General features: G+C 38.3%; 1 protein-coding gene across 3 annotated transcripts in view; it reads left to right on the forward strand.

The window, feature by feature from the left end:
* Nucleotides 1-19,750, forward strand: part of adam15 (ADAM metallopeptidase domain 15) — a 105,403-nt gene that overhangs the window by 44,453 nt on the left and 41,200 nt on the right. For all 3 annotated transcript variants that reach the window (XM_066721643.1, XM_066721644.1, XM_066721645.1), the window contains exons 8-14: nucleotides 2,907-2,978; nucleotides 6,636-6,805; nucleotides 9,999-10,083; nucleotides 12,983-13,131; nucleotides 13,577-13,754; nucleotides 14,880-14,972; nucleotides 17,365-17,560. In XM_066721643.1, coding sequence (XP_066577740.1) covers nucleotides 2,907-2,978; nucleotides 6,636-6,805; nucleotides 9,999-10,083; nucleotides 12,983-13,131; nucleotides 13,577-13,754; nucleotides 14,880-14,972; nucleotides 17,365-17,560 — 943 coding nt within the window. The remainder of the gene's footprint in view (nucleotides 1-2,906; nucleotides 2,979-6,635; nucleotides 6,806-9,998; nucleotides 10,084-12,982; nucleotides 13,132-13,576; nucleotides 13,755-14,879; nucleotides 14,973-17,364; nucleotides 17,561-19,750) is intronic.

The following is a 19,750-nucleotide window of genomic DNA, read 5'->3' on the forward strand; positions in this document are numbered from 1 at the left end:
TCGCCAGAAATGGAACCGGAAACCAACTAAGTCTTTGCCGGCAACAGAAGAGTTAAACTGGGAGAAGGAGATTGAGCCGTACGAAGAATTCTTTTAAAGGACTTTATTAAATAAAGAACTTTACAGACTGCGCATGCCCGCCTGTGCCCACCTGATCAGTGGAGTTTTACAGCTGGTCAAAGTCGACAATACGAAAGTGTCAGTCATTTAAATAGCTATTGAGTCTTAAGAAACTTTACCCTTGGAACGAACAGGGCCCTGCTTTCCTCGAAGACTTTGTCTTCAAGTAACTACGGTGGAACCCTGCTTACAAAGAAGATTTTGTGCACAACCTTGGAGCCTTCAAACCAGTGGAAAATCTGTTTGGAAAAGACTCTACTTTCGCGAAACCCCAACTTCCAGGTGCATCGACTGAGTGGAAGTTCTTGGACAAAGCCGAACCGGACTGCCTTTGTTCCAAACCACACGGACCTCGTGCCGTGTGCTGTTATCTGAGCCCGAAGCCAGAGAGGCCTCTCTGCAACAAAGTTCAGATACGTTTAACAGTTTGGAGTTCATGATTCATGACATTTGAAAAATCAATTAGAAATGTTAATCCGTGATTCATAACTCTAGAATGTGTAATTTCATTTAGTTTTCTTAAATAAATGTGTGTTGCATTCAACTGTTTTGTTGATAATTTTAGAAATAAAATCTATCAACGCCGAGAAATATCTTCTCATTCCTGTTTAACTGTTTAGTCTGAAATTGACACAAGTTAATAGACACCAGATTATAGGTGGCCCTGCCTATCCCTAATCATTGAATAATAATCAGTTAAGGGAAATTGTGGTAACAAGTAATGATAGGATCTTTCTTGGCACCTAAACGTAAATGAGACTGATAAATATATAATGAGAAGTTACCTGACATAAATACTAACCTGCATAGTTGTTTAATGTCTGACTAACGATACTAATGAGAGACTCACCTTCGTCTTACTAACCGGTATTGTAGTCAATGTGTTTATAACCGTTTTTGTTTAACGATTTGTGTGTTATCATATGCGATCCCATGGTCTTTGATTTGGTCACGGAAGTGATTTGTCTTTGATTTGTTGATCTAGAGTTGAATTTTAATTAGTTTTTCCCTTTTGTATAATTAGTGTAGTGCTACATTTAGTCTTTGTTTTTGAATAAATTTGACAATTTATATCTTTGGAATTGGTGTCTGCGTCCAATTATTACAGAAATTGAGTTCTACAAGATTCCAGGATTTGTGATAAGGTGATACTATAAATTCACTTCTTTAATTGAAATTTATAAGTGTACCTTACGCTACACAGACAACCCAAAATATATTCAGAAATATGTTGCAGTGTACAATGTAATCAGAACTGCATGTAACAAGGATGTGGCTGGATTTAAATTTCCCAAACATAGTCTGGGAAAGCCAATTTGGGACTAGAGAAGCAGAAACAGAAATGGTTGAGATGGCAAACGACTGCTTTCTAACTGAATTTGTCAGGGAACTAACCAGAGACAGAGCATGCATTGATTTGATATGAAGAGTACATGGGGACTTGATTAAAGTCTTCAAAATCATGAAAGGCATCGACCACATCAAACCAGGGGAGCTTTTCCAGATCAGCAGGGACACACGCACCCGGGGACACAAATGGAAATTGGGCTACAAGGCATTCAAGACAGGAAAGAGGAGACACTTCTTCACACAGAGAGTTGTCACAATGTGGAACAAACTCCCCAGTGATGTGGATGAAGCTGAAAATGTGGGAACATTCAAAAATAGACTGGATAGGATCCTTGGATTACTTAGTCATTAATGTACACCAAATGTGCACGATAGGTCGAATCGCCTCCTCTTGTTTCTAAACTTTCTTATGTTCTTACATATAGAAACAGACAGTTTGTTTCTTTAAATGTCTTTCAATGTTAATGCATTTTTTTGCCATTTCAGTAGTTATGAAGCTGTTATTTTCAGTTTTTTATATTTGTAATTCATTAAGAACAATTTACAGATTATATTTTTCAGTTTGACATTATGGACATGTTCTGTGTTGATCATTGGCAAAAACTCCTGATTAAATGCATTCTGATTTCATGTTGTAAAACAATGAAATGTGGAAAAGTCCAAGGGGATGAATACTTTTGAGAGGCACTGTATGACACTGCCATACTGCTTGCAATCAACCTTTTTTTATTTTGCTTTCCTTCCCTGCTTCATCCTATTCCAAAATATGGAACAGACAAACAGCATTTTTGCTTTAAATTATATTTATTCTGTACAGCTTAAATATTTAATGACATTTATTTTCTGATTTTAATATTTTTCATCTTAAAAAAAAAAAGTCGGGTATAGACAGAAAAAAAAAATAAGAGCTGTAAATGCTAAGCATATTTCACTTTACTTTTATTGCCGCATTTATTAATTTATTTATTTATTTTGTATTATTATTATTATTATTATTATTATTATTTATTTCTTAGCAGACCCTTGTCCAGGGTGACTTACAGAAAATGTATAATAAAAGTAAGATTGTAATGGCTCTTTTACTTCAGTTTGTTATAGGTATGAGGAAATACAGAAACTATACAGACTGCTTTGTCAGTACTATTCTGTAGCATATCTCAGTAGATTACATGATGAAATGCAAGAAAAGCTACATGGTTTGTTATCAGATTGCATCAATGTACTAACGTGCCATAATAGCATTGTGGCATTATAAAGATGTTATGGATCATACTGATATTGTATTATGATTAAATAGAGTCAAAGTAGCAATGTACATACATATAGGTTATATTGATCTGAATTTACCCTTTAATCATCAGCATATGGATAGTGATGTGTGCAATAATAATAGTAAAATAATAACTGACAATTGACGTTTCCTTTTTTCTCTACAGTACCAAAACTATCAGAAGAACAATAAAACCATCATCAATCGGATGTTAGACCTGGCTAACCAAGTGGATTGGGTGAGACCTTGAATACTTTCAGATTTCAGAGATTGCACAGTACAATTATAATATAAGGTTCCCCTTGTGATGTCTATTTAAATAGACATTTCAGGATTTTATAAAGGACAATATACAGTATAGATTACTTTTGTGGCGAAAAACATAGCATATGTTCTTAACCATACTATTTTAAATATCTGTGAAAATATGATAAAAACATAGATTGAAAGATTCAAAGTAATAATTTTATAGAATCAAAGGAATTACCTTTCTTCAAAATCAAAAGCATTTAAATGACAGTGATACAAATTACTTTGAAATGTCTAGAAAACATGTATAGACTACCTTGTGACATCGCCAAACTGAATTTTCTGAAGGGTTGTCTAAATGCATTTTTTTATTTACTGTTACTATTGCAAAGTAAATCCTAATTTGTAATTGTTTTACTTCACTATTGAATTGATTAATTGCTTGAGGAGCTCTATATATTTCTTCTTGTTCACTCTATTAGGCTTTGGTGTGCATTGGAAAATATCATGTATGTTAATTAATTATTTGCAGATTGAGCTTCCTCTTGTAGTCAGGGTCTGGTCTGGGTCTACATCCAATACAAGGTCCTAAGCCAAAGTCAGAGTGAAGCTAGAAAGTTAGTAGTAATTAAGAACATAAGACCTGTAAATAGTTTGGTGAAATGAAAGGATGCTGATCTGATAAGATACAGCCAAAATATTGCAATGGACAAATTGTTTTAATTTATCATTACAGTTATTGTTTTATTAGTAAGCACTTTTGATTGTTTTAGGACTTTAAACTAGAGTTTTCATTTTTATCTGGTATTAAATATCAGAAGAAACAATAATTGTTGAATAAAGTCCTTTTATCTAGTGACCCCCACACGTACAACCTGCAACGGTCAAATCCTCTGAAAACAAGACCGGGTTGATGCGCAAGTTACCACAATACTTTACTAATGCGAATTCAGATTAAAGGTGAGGTTGATCTGCATGAATTAATATTGAGGCTGTTCCATTTTATACAGATATAGGTTAAAAATGTAAATAGACAACATGTATTTGCAAAGATAGTATAGAGACAAGCAGGGTGGATAATATTAAAAGTAAGAGTGAGAGGAGATCTATCCAATACTCGAGTTTAGACTCAAGGCAAAAAACATGCAAAATAACAAACAATTATTATGATTACACTTCGGACTGACTGACTGACGTATGGAACTCTACTGTTTGTAAGGAAGATAACAAAAGAGTGGGGAACGGAGGATTGTCCGAATGAGTCACTGTGGAGAAAAGCTTTAACCCGAGGTTCATATACTGTGGGGAATGGGGGTTTGGTTTGCAGTGGTGTGCTGCGAGGCTAATATGCTGTCGGCGTCATAGTTGTGGATTTCATTCCGCGTGGTTTATTTAGAATGTATTGTTATTTAGCTACTGGTGGTTGATTCTGTATTCGGGATGGTGGGATTATTAAGGTGATTTTGTTTTCCAGCCTTCTCAGCTTGGTTGATCATGAATACACTGTAAGGCACACTTTGACTGCTTAGGCCTAAGCTTAATAAAAAACCTATACAGGATGTATGAAAGGAATATATAAAGTCTGTAAGAGGGGAGATAAGAACTATGCAACCATATGATGTTACACAGAATATTATTTGTTGTGTTGGCTGTTTATTCATTATTTTCTGATGAATTGTAAATTTAATTTTGTATTTGTTACATCCCTAATACATATTTATTTTTCTTATTTACGGAAAACTGTTTGTCTTTCTTTCCTGGACACACCTTTTGGATGGCCATAGGACCTCCCTGGAGTTAGGGCATTGGGAAGGGGGTTGGTAAGCCTCCCTCCCATATGTCCCTGTGATGAGTTGGGAAGGAAACCTAAAATGATTTCTCTCCCTTGGTATAGGAGACTATACCTGGCACCCCAGATAAAATAAATAAGAGGGACTGCGATATCTTTGTCCTTACAACCGCAATATACAATATATTTGCCAAAATAAGTGTCACAGTTCCCAAGCCCTGACCCTCTATCCCCACTAGAGGACACCAATGTTCCCTTGCCTTTTCCTTCTCCCTTCACTGCTTTCCTTTGTCACGCTGTCAATTAACATTCCTCCACACCCTTGTGCACTTCTGTTTCTGTCCTTTGTTCTCATTGGTCCTGCTCCTGCCTTCCTAGTTTCTGCTCCCCTTTATAAACCCCTCACTGCCCTCACGCTGGGCGAAGTGTCGTCAGCTCCACCTGCATCACCAAGCCTGGTTCCTTGTTCTCCTGGTTCCTTGTTCTCCCTAGCTCCTTCTGTCTCTCTCTCTCACTCCTTGTCCTAGTCCTGTCTCTCTCTTGACCACCTGGATCTCGACCATAGCCTGTGACCTCGACCACGTCTTTGATTTCTCCTTGGTTCCTGTCTGCTCATTGTACGAGCGCTGCACCTGGGTCCTTACTCCTAAGCTCTGCGGTCCTTCCCAGAGGCAACCGTGACAATAAGGTCGTATGATTTACAGAACATAAGAAAGTTTACAAATGAAAGGAGGCCATTTGATCCATCGTGCTCATTTGGTATCCATTAATAACTGATCCGAGGATCCTATCCAGTCTATTTTTGAATGTTCCCAAATTTTCAGCTTCAACCACATCGCTGGGGAGTTTGTTTCAGATTGTGACTACTCTCTGTGTGAAGAAGTGTCACCTGTATTCTGTCTTGAATGCCTTGAAGCCCAATTTCCATTCGTGTCCCTGCTGATCTGGAAAAACACCTATGGTTTGATCTGGTCAATGCCTTTCATGATTTTGAAGATTTTAAACAAGTCCCCATATAGTCTTCTCTGTTCCAGGGTGAAAATGTTAAGTTCCCTCAGTCTGGTTTCTCTCCTCTGAACTGCCTGTAGAGCAGCGATTTATTTCTTGAAGTGCGGTACCCAGAACTGTACACAGTATTCCAGATGAGGTCTAACTAGTACAGTCTTACAGCATTACTTCCCTTGTTTTAAATTCTACACTTTTTGACAATATACCATTTTTATTGCTTCCCCACATTGTTTGGATGGGGAAAATGTGGAGTCCACATAGACTTCTAGGTCTTTCTCATGTGTTACTACTTCTAGTTATTTTCCTCCAATAGTTTAATTAAAGTTTTTATTGTTGCAATTCATCTGCCAGGTGTCAGCCCACAAATGAACTTCACACAGAGAGAAAACAGGAGACACTTCTTCACACACAGAGTTGTCACAGTCTGGAACAAACTCCCCAGCGATGTGGTTGAAGCTGAACATTTGGGAACATTCAAAAATAGACTGGATAGGATCCTTGGATTACTTAGTTATTAATGGACACTAAATGAGGATGATGGAACGAATGGTCTCCTCTCGTTTGTAAACTTTCTTATGTTCTTATGTTCTAAGTACAGTGTTAAGCTGCCTACATCAATATATCTACCTGATTGGCTTAGCAGGTGTGACACAGTATCGAAGCTCTGAGTGCCCGAGCTGTGGGTTCGAGTCCCGAGCGGGGAGCCATGGCATCGTGCCTTCCCCCCTCTCTTTTCTAAACTTTATGTTCTATGTTTGTTCAATGGGTAAAACGCTAATAATAAAAATAAATAAATCTGAATTATACATAATTTGGATTGAGATATTTTTTTTCTTCACTTTGATTTAGTTCTACAGGCCCCTAAATGTCCGTGTAGCTCTGCTGGGTATGGAGATCTGGAGCGACAAAGACAAGATCCTCGTGGACAAGAACCCCACGGACACACTCAATCGCTTCTTGGAGTGGAGAACTCATGAGCTGCTGCCACGACTGCGCCATGACAATGCACAACTCATCATGTGAGGAGGGGGGGAGAGGGGTAGAGGGGTAGATTGAGTGTTTCATAAACTGGGATCATGGACAGAAAGGTTATAAAATAACAGAAGTAGTCTAATAATGAACTTAACATGTTGCACTCTATAGTCAAGAGATTTCCATTTAATCTGGGTTATATCATTTCCTGAATTTGACAAATAGCTTCATCATCCTCAGTGGCTTCTTTGGCACCTATGTGCTGATGCTTTCAGTGAGAATTGTTTCTGAAACATCCATTGTTCACACGGGATCCCGTCTTTTCGTCACACATTTTTAATTATGCACATTTAATCACCAGCGTCACTTCATCACCAATTTGCGTATTCAACAGCAGTTTTGCATATTCAGTTACAAATTACACATGGTCTCTTTTGATTTAGGTTGAATATTCCTTTATGTCCAACAGTTACTTTGTCCGTTCTTTGCTCCTCTAGCCACCCTCCTTGTCTTTCCATCCACCCCCCAACTTCTAAGACAAGGAAGAAACCACAGGGTGAGTTTAAATGATCAGCCACCGGGCTGTCCATGGTCCTGTCTATGGCAAAAGAGAGCATTAGGGCAGGCACTCGTTACATACCTCCACCCCAGCGCCGGCCCCGCGGGCAAAGCAGAAGAATAGAAAGAGTGCAGGCGGGAGAGGGCATCAGCGTTCCCATGCTGGGAACTGGAGCGGTGCACCACCTGGAAGTGGAATGCCTGGAGACTCAAGAACCATCGCATAATTCGGGGGTTAACATCTTTGTTCCGTTTCATCCAAGTCAAAGGAGCGTGATCAGTTATTAACACAAACTGGCATCCCAGCAAATAATACCTCATGGACTCATGATGGCCACTTGATGGCCAAACACTCCTTTTCCAACGTGGAGTATGAGGCCTCACGGGGCACCAATTTCCAACTAAGGAAAAATGTGGGGTGTTCCTCACCCGCAACGACCTGGGACAACACAGCCCCCAGTCCTGTGTCCGATGCATCGGTCTGGACCAGGAACGGTGCCGAGAAGTCCGGTGAGTGGAGCACGGGAGCAGAGGAGAGAGCCTTCTTCAACCCGACCATCTGACCATGGTGGGCTGGCTGTTGCGTGTCAGGTCACAAAGGGGGCCCGTAATGGTAGTGTAATCCAGAATGAAGCGCCTGTAATAACCGGTGAGCCCAAGAAAAGCACGTACCTGATTCTTTGTCTGGGGTTGAGGCCAACGTTGAATAGCTGCCACTTTGTTCTCCTGGGGTTTGATAAGACCTCTGCCTATGGTGTAGCCTAAATATTGTGCGTCACTGCAAGAGTACATTTTTTGGGGTTAGCTGTGAGGCCAGCAAGTTGGAGGGCATTGACAACTGCTTGAAGATGGGACAGGTGATCGTCCCAGGTGTGGATAATGACATCATTGAGATAGGCTGCAGCATAGGCTTGGTGGGGTCTGAGAATGCGGTCCATCATGCGTTGAAAAGTAGCTGGGGCCCCGTGGAGTGCAAACGGAAGCACAGTATACTGATACAAGCCCTCCGGCATGGCAAATGCAGTCTTTTCCTTGGCTGTTTGTGTCAATGGAACCTGCCAATAACCCTTTGTGAGATCTAGGGTGCTGACGAAGCGAGCTGTACCCAGTCGCTCAATCATCTCATCAATGCGAGGCATGGGGTAGGCATCGAAGTTGAATATCTCGTTCAACTTCCCGAAGTCGTTGCAAAAACGAAGAGTCCCATCTGGTTTCGTGACGATCACTATTGGGCTAGACCAAGCATTATGGGATTCTTTGATGACACCAAGCTCAAGCATTTTCCTTACCTCCTCTGTGATAGCGACCTTCCGGGCCTCTGGAACCTGATAAGGTTTCAAATGGACACATTTCCCTGGTATGGTTACAATATCGGGTTCCACCTCCTGTGTGCGTCCTGGCAGGGGAGAAAAGACATCTTTGTTTTGGTCAACCAGCTCCCTCAAATCTTGCGCTGTTGCGGGGACACATCCCCTATCGTTACTTCTTCCCTGGGTGTTCCCAGAGGAACAGGATCATTTGTCTGTGCAGCCCACTTTTTCAACAAATTTACATGGTACACTTGTTTTGGTTTCCTTCTCCCTTGTTGACAGATTAAATAATTTACCGGGCTTACCTTGGCCAGGACTTCGTAAGGGCCTCTCAAGGTAGCAAGGAACTTACATTTTGTATTAGGTGTAGGGCAGGTGACAGGCTTACTGGTGTTTGAGTTTAGACAGCTGTTGGCACTACAATTCATCATCTGTACAGGACTGAAGGTGCCCCTTGCCTGTGCTGCCCACTGGCTCATGGAGTAAAGACACTGCCAGGTTACTAAATGCAACACAAACAGCCCTGTTGAAAAGCACTTTTTCTACATTGATGCATTGTATGCAACTGTAATAGACAGACTGAGCCATTTCAAAGCACTTTATGTTGTATAAAGTAAAAAGTATGTATTTCAAATTTCGAGTTTAATAAAATAATATGTATTTTGTTTTACTTTGTAAAATATAACGTGTCAATAATTGTGCTATAGCCCTATTTTAAACACCCCCACTAGTCACACTCTCTCTCTCTCTCTCTCTCTCTCTCTCTCTCTCTATCTCGCAACTAGTTGTTATTATTATTATTATTATTTACTTATTAGCAGACGGCCTTATCCAGGGAGATTTACAAAATAAGATTAACTAAGAAGTTAAAATAAATGCAACACGTACAACAAGAAAACTAGACTGACAACCCACAACACGTTTACATGCTGGTTCACATGTAAGTATTCCTCTCAAGGTATTGCCGGAATATTAGATAATGTAAACGGTTTTCCTTTCACAGTTACTGCAGACAGTTTGATATTTCATTGAATAAATGGTCATTTTCTGTGTAGAATGAGGAAAGTGTGCAACTTGACCACACCGAGTGTAAAGTAAGTGTGGTATGCTGCAACATTTCTTCTTCAGCTGGCATCTGGTGAAAACCCTAAAATATTTCACTTTTTAAACATCAATACTGTTACTGTGTAATCTGTTGTTGCACTCAGATTATGCAAAATACATGCTTAAATTTAAAATTCACTGCAGTAAAGCAGGCGGACAGATAATTGAGACATTATTACATTTCATCCAATGAAACCAGGAAGTTATGAGTTTCGTAATTAGGAGTAATTAAGGGTGGAAAAGTAATGAATATGTTTTTTGTTTCCAGGGGTGGATCTTTTGATGGCACCACAGTTGGAATGGCATCACAATCTTCCATGTGTTCTAAGGACCGCTCGGGGGGAGTGAATGTGGTGAGTACAGTAATCATTTTTATCATTTTTAACTTTCTTTATTTAATCGGAACTTTGCATAATCAAAGTGACTGTCTCTTCTTTAATCAGTTAGTTCTTCCTGGCTATGATTTATTTTAGAGATGTCGCGCTCATACAGTGAGGGAAAAAAGTATTTGATCCCCTACTGATTTTGTACGTTTGCACACTGACAAAGAAATGATCAGTCTATAATTTTAATGGTAGGTGTATTTTAACAGTGAGAGACAGAATAACAACAAACAAATCCAGAAAAACTCATTTAAAAAAAGTGATCATTTCTTTGTCAGTGGGCAAACGTACAAAATCAGCAGGGGATCAAATACTTTTTTCCCTCACTGTATGGGCAGACGGAGGTGGTCTTACTGTAGTATACAAACATATTTTCTGTCTAAGTCCCATTGTCTTACCCCAGTATTCTTAATTTGAATGCTTGGCTGCCAAAGCTCCTCATTGTTTGGTTATTATGAGTTTAACCTCCAGTCATTTTAATATTCAGATTGTTATGAAATGCAGTAAAAATTGAAGAGCTTTTTAATTGTTTTGCCCATAAGCGATTAGTATTTCCAACTCGTCTCAAACATCACTGCTTGGACTTTTTGATCTGAACTTACTGAACTGTCTCACACATCAAGCCCACACGCACTATAAACTTCCATAATTGGCATTCAGTTGACCATGATAGATTCTGATTCTGTACTTTTCCTCCTTTTCCTTTTCAATTTCTGACTGATTAGAAGCTAAGATCCACATTTTCAAAACTTATCTAACAAATGCTCTTGACACACTGTTTAAACTTGGTTTGTCATATATTTCCTAAGCACCTTAGTTCAGCAACCAGCTGTGCTCTATGAGGGCCACTTGCTGCAAACTGGAACACAGATAGTGATAAATGAATATATTACAAGTATAGTCTGAACAGATGTGTCCTAAGTAATCACTGGAAGGTGATCAGGACAGCAGTGGGAAGGTCATTCCACCACTTAAGAGCAAAGGTTGAAAAGCAGCAGACTCTAGAAGAAGGGAAGCGGAGAGGGGGTAGAAATAGACTGCTGGTGCAGGAGGACCAGAGAGGTCTGGAAGGAGTATATGGAGAAATGAGGGTCTGAAGTTAGCTAGATACAGTCTGGTCACGGAAGCTTGTTTGAAAGCAGAGGGGAAACAGCCAAAGAGGAGTGAGGAGTAGAGGAGGGAGGAGATGAAGGGGAGTAGATCAGGATCACCTACAAAAAAATAATTATTGCTTTTAGATATTATTGCACAGTTTGTCCAAACTGAAATGAAAACATTAACTTTTATTGGTAACCAAATGACACAAAGGGATACAGTGTGCAATTAATTTGTTATATTAACAGCATTTGTTTGTTACACTCAGTTTCTGCATTAGGTAGACCAGCTGCAGTGGTTTTATACACAGACACTCAGAATATATATGCAGATTCCTGTCCATGTTTGCCTCCATTATACCTCATGTGAAAAAGATGGCACTAGGTCATGCTTCTGAAGCTTCTGAAGGGACTTCACTGGAGTAGGCAAAAATAATAATCTCATGAATACAGCCATTTTAAAAAGGCACTACTGACAAGCCACTGGAACCCTTGAATACCTTTTTTAGGTGGAAAGTTAAAATTATGGATTAATCTGTCAAATTATGTGGTTTATGAATTGTTCAAAATAGCTTTCAGTCTAATTAAATAATTGAAATTAAATGTATTTTCAACTAATTGTTTCTGATTACAATTAAGAACATAAGAACGTTTACGAGAGTGCTTGTTTTAAGTAAGTGATCCAATGTTCCCAAGTTTTAGCTTCAACCTCATCGCTGGGGAGTTTGTTCCAGATTGTAACAACTCTCTGTGTGAAGAAGTGTCTCCTGTTTCCTGTCTTAAATGCCTTGAAACCCAATTTCCATTTGTGTCCCGGGTCCATGTACCCTTGCTGATCTGGAAAAGCTCATCTGGTTTGATGTTGTCAATGCCCTTCATGATTTTGAAGACTTGAATCAAATCCCCACATAATTTCTCTGTTCCAGGGTGAAATGGTTCAGTTCCCTCAGTCTCTCAGTAGGACATTCCCTTCAAACCTGGAATAAGTCTAGTTGTTCTCCTCTGAACTGCCTCTAGAGCAGCAATATCTTTCTTGAAGTGTGGAGCCCAGAACTGTCCACAGTATCCAGATGAGGACTAACTAGTGCATTGTACAGTCTTAACTGCATTACTGCCCTTGTTCTAAATTCTAAACATTTGACAATATACCCTAGCATTTTGTTTGCCTTTTTTATTGCACACATTGTTTGGATGGGGAAAGTCCACATACACTCCTAGGTCTTTCTCATGCGTTACTTCTTCCAGTTCTATTCCTCCCATAGTATAATTATAGTGGACATTTTTATTGCCTGCATGTGATACCTTGCACTTGTCCACATTGAATTTAATTTGCCAGGTGTCAGCTCACTCCTGAATATTATCTAATCCCTTTGAATAACCTGTGCTGCCAAGATTGTATCTGCTGGGCCACCTATTTTAGTATCATCTGCAAATTTGACAAGTTTGAAAACTATCCCAGAGTCCAGATCATTAATATAGATTAGAAAAAGCAAAGGCCCTAGTACTGATCCCTGTGGAACTCCACTAACAACCTCACTCCTCTAATCGACACCCTCTGTTTCCTATACATCAACCAGTTCATAATCCATCTACTTACATTACCCTGAATATCTACAGCTTCCAATTTTAAATCAGTCTTTGGTGTGGAACCTTATCAAAATAATGGGAATATACAGATTGAAGGTTTGAAGGCTGACGATGAACAATTTAAAATGTTTCTCTTAAAAGGTTTTAAGCGGTTTTAATGTTCCATATAATGCTGGTTGTAATTCCAGGATCACTTGGTGAGTGTGCTTGGTATAGCATCCACAGTAGCACATGAACTTGGGCATAACCTGGGAATGAGCCATGACACACCTGATCGCCACTGTCAGTGCCAAAATGAGGCACGACTTGGAGGATGCATTATGGAACCGTCGACCGGGTAAGGAGCCCACAGCCTCTAATGATGAGGAAAGAGGTGCAAATAATGGGTAGAGGCATAGTTTTACATCACTGAAGAACTAGTGATGGAAACAGATAAAGAAAAACAGAGAAGATGGACACATTCTACATTTAGTGAGTTAAAGGGAAATTGTATGGTTTCATTGTACATAAATCATATGTGCAACTTCACCTTAGAGTGATTTAGTAAGGATGTTTTTAGACAATGTGGACATACTGAAAAGCTGGGACAGTGTAGCAAAGATCAGCATAATGCTTAGATGGGTGGGCAGCACTTGGGTAAGAGAGAAGTGCAGTTTTGGTGTCATTAGACACAAGAACCCTAATGATTTGTCAAGTTTTACATAATTTGGGTCTTGTTTCCTTCAAACTGTCTGCTTTTTGAAGAGTTGTAACAAAATAGTTATCTGCTGTCTGTGCTCCAGGTTCCTGCCTGGACAGCTTTTCAGCAGCTGCAGTGCACAAGACCTAGCAGGCAGTCTGCTCCATGGAGGGGGGATGTGCCTGTTCAATGTGCCTGAGCCTGAGAGGCTGCTGGGGGGGCCACGCTGTGGAAATCTTTATGTGGAGAAAGGGGAGGAGTGTGATTGCGGCCTGACAGACGTAAGTAACCAATACCCCCTTTTTAGAAATGACAAACCAGAATGCTTACTGCTATCTTTCATATCCATCAAGTAATTTAATATAGATGTAACAGCCAACACTCCCAAACTTAGAGGTTTTACTCACAAAAAAAGAAAAAAATGTTTTTCACCCAACCTTTCTTGGCAGCACATGAACAATTGTATGCCACCTTCAGGTTTGGAAACCAGCATGCTCTCCCCTGTAATATCATATCTTGTATCCCCTGCAGAGACTTTAACCCTACAACACTCGAGAACTACCGATATTCCCTTTTTTTTTTACTCCTTCCACATTGTGGAGCTCTTTTAACAACACTTCAGGCCAAACAAAACCCTACAATTATGAGAACATATATTTTATGCATGAGTATGATACCAAAATGGTTTCACACATTTTTATTCATAATGGTGCATTTGAAACCCTATTTAGAACATATAAAATCCCTTAACCTCATAATGGTGCATTTGAAACCCTATTTAGAACATATAAAATCCCTTAACCTTTTCAAAAACCACAATAAGAGTGATGATTTCTTTTTTCTTTTTTTTCTTTTTTTTTTTTTAAAACCAGTTAGCAAATGTATTTAGAGCCTGTCCTGGTATTTTTCTGTATGCTGTGAAGTCCAAATAAGCCATACACTGTATACTATGGAGCAGTCTAGATGCACAGCATTGCATTGCCTGCCTTCCAAAGTCTGATGGAAGATGTCACTTCTGATTTTCTGTCTGTCGCATTTCTGATAGCTACACTAGCGATATACACTACCGGTCAAAAGTTTTAGAATACATTCATTGATTAATTCATGCATTGAATTAATCAACGTCTGCAATGTAAGATTGTGTAGACAGAATGTAATTGTGTTTATTAAGATTTAAAACATTTACAAAATCAAACTTTGAAATACACCCAGAAGTAATTATTTTTGCATTAAGTTACTTTCCAGTACCAGTATCATGATGTTTGATCAAACATGTTGAATAAGCCCCTTCAAATTATTTTAATAGACTAGCTGTAATTGCATCTATTTTAATAAATAATTAATTAGAGAATACTGGACACCAGCATCCTCATGTTCTCCAGTTCATGTCTTGTTGATGTGCACAGGAGTGTCAGGATCCTTGCTGTAATGCTACTACCTGCAAATTGGTTCCTGGGGCACAGTGTTCCTCTGATGGGATCTGCTGTGAAGACTGCAAGGTGAGTCAATGCACTACAGAGCAGCAAACCTGTGGAGTTCCAAAATTGTATATATTTTGTGTCACTACAACAATTAAAGTAGACAGATTTTTCAAATACAAATTTAAAGCCCCAAGGCTGAGAGTTTATTTTTAGATAGGACAAGACTATATGCAGTAAATCCTAATTGTATGATTTTAGAACTGAGACATATTCAGCTACTCTATGCTAGTTCACATAAATACTTAATGGGTAAGCCCATGGTTACATGATTAAATAAACAAAAATAAACTAAAAATCAATTAAACTAAAGTGTTTATGTCTTGCTGCTGTGGTTATATTTAATCAGTATATAATAATACTGTGTTCAAAAAACATATATATATATAATTTCACAAACTAAATTGCCCTACAGGGACTGCTTTCCAAGAGCAATCTAAACATGTTTTGGACGTACCAAGAGCATATACTGACCTAATGTTTTCTGACCTATGCTGTGAATGTGTTGTGTTCCCATTATGTTGTCCATAGGGAATCTTTCTGTTTGTGATTACACATACAAAGTAAACTGTTCTATTTACCATAAATAATATCATCAAGTTCGAATGAGAAAAAACTTCAGTTTGACACAGGATGGGATTTCAAAGTTGCCATTAAGATCGAAGGAATTAACATTTAACTTGTAACTTTGGTGTTACACTTAAGATGAATATTGGTGCTTCGGAACCAATATAACACTGAGCTGTTCACTATTCCTGCCACAGAACAAATCACTGAGCTATGCTTCTGATTTTGATCAGGGGAGAACTCACCATGTATTATATTTGTTATTATGATTATGATCAAGTATTTATTGGCAGACTTACTGTTTACATGAGAATTGCAAAAGTACAGTAATAAAATTAATATAAAATACAATAAGCATACATCTTAGTTCAATGAGGTAACTGCAGACAGTTAATACAGTTAATTCCTAGGTATGTGCTAAAGGGAGGGGGGCATAGGAGTATATCAGTGGGAGTCCTATCAAGGAGTATAAATATTTAAATAAAGTGTGAACTTACAAGTCCTGAACAGCTTGAAAGAATAAGCTGCTTTAATTTAAACTAATTTTAAACTTTGCACATGTGTAAGCAATTTCAAGAGTTGTTTTATAACACTACAGTGTTTGTCAAAATGTTAAAGCTTTTGATGAATATTAGAGACAGACTATACTATTTGGTCTAATTTCTTGTGAATTGAGGCTTCCAGTTTATCAGCCACCTCCCGCTACAGAGTCGTCTGCTGAAGTCACCATTTTTGTGCTCTGTTCTTGCTGGTTTCACTCGGACGTTGAATTTGTCATGTTTTTTGGATGAAGAACCCGCATATTTGTAGCTGAACTTGACCATATATCAGTGAGGGATATGCCAAATAATATAATCATTCCAACAGAGTTAAATACTTGGATGTTAAGTTTGGGCACCCTTCCAGCTCATCCACTAGTTTTAAGGTCTCAGAATTGACTCATTTGGCCTTAATCTAAATAAGGTGATGACAATTCCAGAACTTAATAAATTATCTGACTGTTAGTGTGCTTACACTCAACAACCATGGGTTTCTCTAAGGGTTGACTCTTACACAGCAGGGGAAGGCTCTAAAAAGATATCTAAATGGTTCCTGCTTGCAGTTTCCACTGTCTGAAATGTCATTAAGAAATGGAAGTTAAAGTGAACTGTTGAAGTCAAGACAAAATCTGTATGACCAAAGGAAAATATCTGATAGAGCTGCTCATAGACTGGTCAGGAATGCAAAGCAAAACCCCAATATCACTGCAAAGGACCTACAGGAAGGTTTAGCTGGTATGGGAGTGAAAATGCTAAGCAGAATGCTCCGTCATTCAAACTTATTTGGTACTTTAATATCAGTAATTAGTTATTCAATTTAAACTTCTACACCAATATAAAATCTAAGGAAATACAGAAACTACACACATTTTGACATGGACAATAAAAATATTTTCTTTGGTGGTGTGTCAGTTTAAGCTTGTTGCTTACGTCAGTATGAAATGTCAGTACATGTAAGAGAACTGTCATGACTCATATTTTCCAAATATAATATAATAAGTCTACCTTGTTGTAAGTTAATATGATGCTTCTATGTCATAATTTTACAAATAATATTTAAGTTTGATATCGATGTAAATTTGCACATCTTGAAATAATAGGTGAAGAAATTATGAATTATTCCTTATCCCTCTCTCATTCTTCCTTGTGTATTTGTCTTTCTGTCCCTCTTTAATGTCTGTTACTAACACTACGACCTCTCTCTTCTTATGATCACCTCAATTTCCCCTGTATTTTTTCCTACCTTTTGTCACACTTACACCTTCATTAATCTTCTTAACCCTCTGTTTCTCCCTTCCTTTCTCTAGTTGCGTTCTGCAGGCTGGGTTTGTCGGGATCCCTTGGGTGAGTGTGATCTCCCAGAATACTGCACTGGGCATTCACCATACTGCCCCCCCAATGTCTTCATCCAGAATGGGCAGTCCTGCCAGCAGGGAGAGTCCTATTGCTACAGTGGAGTTTGTGCCAGTCTCTCCTCTCAATGTCAAGTGCTCTGGGGACCCAGTGAGTTTGCCTTTATTTGTGTGTCTTTCAGTATTAGGAGCCTGAATATATGGGACAGTTTTTGGACTTGATTGGCCATCTTTGCAAACCATTCATAATATGCTTGTGTATTTAATTCACTATGAAGATATCTGGCCCAAAAGCCAGCATGTATGCTCTTTCAGGGTTTCGGGACAGTGGAAAAATTACAAAACATTTTTTTCTCAAGTACAGAGTGTTACAGTTTCTTAATCAGTATTCTTACTCCTTGATAGTGATGATAGTTTCCTTTCCAATAACATGAACAGTAAAGACAGAGTAATTAATCTCCTTTCCAACAACTGGAAATTAATACTCAATGAAGATGGTTTATGCAAGTAAACAATCCCATATTCAAAAAAAGGGGGACAAAATCAGCAATCTGCAGAGATCGCCTGAATCATAACAACAACAAAAACCTATATAAATGTGATGCTTCTGATATGTTTTGTACAGTAGGCCACCCTTCTTATATTTTGTACAGACAACTGTCAACTCTCATGGTTCTTTGTGCATGGAGTTGGACACTATTTTCATTGTAGTACATGTAAATGTAATGTAGTGCCATGTAAATTTCTATAATTTGAGAATACATTGGATTATTTATATATACAGTTTAAGAGACCATTCAAAGTTCAGAAATCAATGTTAAGTGGTCTCTTAATTTTTTTTAAGCCAAAATCTTAAACCTGATATTTTCTCAAATAAAAAGCAATCTATGTGTCACAACAGCTTTAGAGAGAGCTCTTTAGGTGCTGATTGTGGTGTTCTAACCTTTCTAAAGTGTATACTGAAGCAGTGGTTCCCAACCTTTTTGGGGTACTGTACCCCCAAAACAATTTCTCCTGTCGGAAGTACCCCCACATGCATATGTAACCGGTGTGATTCCTAGATTAGGTGTACATTTGACTAAATTAGGTTTAACATCAATATAATTTGTCTGTCTGTCATTTACCTGTGAATAATGATAATGTATTACACTTTTCTCAGTTTAATATTTGTATGACTTTTTTACATCTTCTTGTCAAGACCAATTATACCAAAACAAAGATCACATTTTATATACATAGTAGCAGACTACTCTCAATATACCCATATGTATAGACTTGTGTATGACACATGAGGACTCACCAATCAATGAGAAACTTGACCCTGTCTCTCACTCATAAGCTTGGTCAGTCTTGGGGGCAGTGTGGCAACAGCAGTTATCAGGGTTTTCGCCAAGTTGAGTCTGTTCCTGTGCTTGGTCTTGATTATGGTCATGGATGAAAATGTCACTTCACATAAATATGTAGATCCAAATGGCAGCAGTTCATTCAGTGCATCTTTCCCCAAGTTAGGATATTCCTTCTCCACATCACACAAGAACAGTGACATTACGCACCCAGTCCAGTTTGGCAGACTTGCTTTCAATATCAGGGAAGTAGGCGTTGAACTCACTGTTGAGTTTGGATAAATGTGTGGTTACTACTTGCACTATAGCAGCAGTTCCCAAACTTTTTGGCTGGCGCCCCCCTATACATTTGGGTCACAGCTCGTGCACCCCTCATCTCACATGTTCATATTTATATTATCATTTATATTTTTGAAAGCCCTAAGGCTTAACAAAAATGAATACACTTATTATTATTTTATTATTATTATTATTTTTATTTCTTGGCAGACGCTCTTATCCAGGGCGACTTACAACACACTTAAATACTTTTATTTGTCCATTTATATTGCTAATACCAGAAACTTTCCATGCAGGACCTATTCTTTCAACCTGTTCTTAATCGATCTACTACTAACTCAAATTAATGAAATGGATAAGGCTGAATCAAAGTAGTTACAGAAGATATATTTCCATTTCATACGATTTTACCAGTTATTTAAAATAACCTATTTATTGTGTCTTTGTTATAAAAAATATTTAATTTAATAAACTTCTGCATTAGCTGACTTGTTAAAACTGACAACAAATTAACATGTCTTCACACATGACAATCGAGATTAGTCTGCACAATCAAGGGAAGTGTTATTTTATTTTATTTTATTCTCTGACTCCAGCTGCAATGTTGTCTCCACTATCTGCCTCAGATGTGGTTAATGTCGAACTGCTCAAAGTCATCAATTACATTTTTTTGTTAATTACTTTTTTTATTATTAATGTGTTTCCAAAATATTGCAGTA

Source organism: Amia ocellicauda, chromosome 14, assembly GCF_036373705.1.
Source record: "Amia ocellicauda isolate fAmiCal2 chromosome 14, fAmiCal2.hap1, whole genome shotgun sequence".
In the NCBI taxonomy this organism is placed as follows: domain Eukaryota; kingdom Metazoa; phylum Chordata; class Actinopteri; order Amiiformes; family Amiidae; genus Amia; species Amia ocellicauda.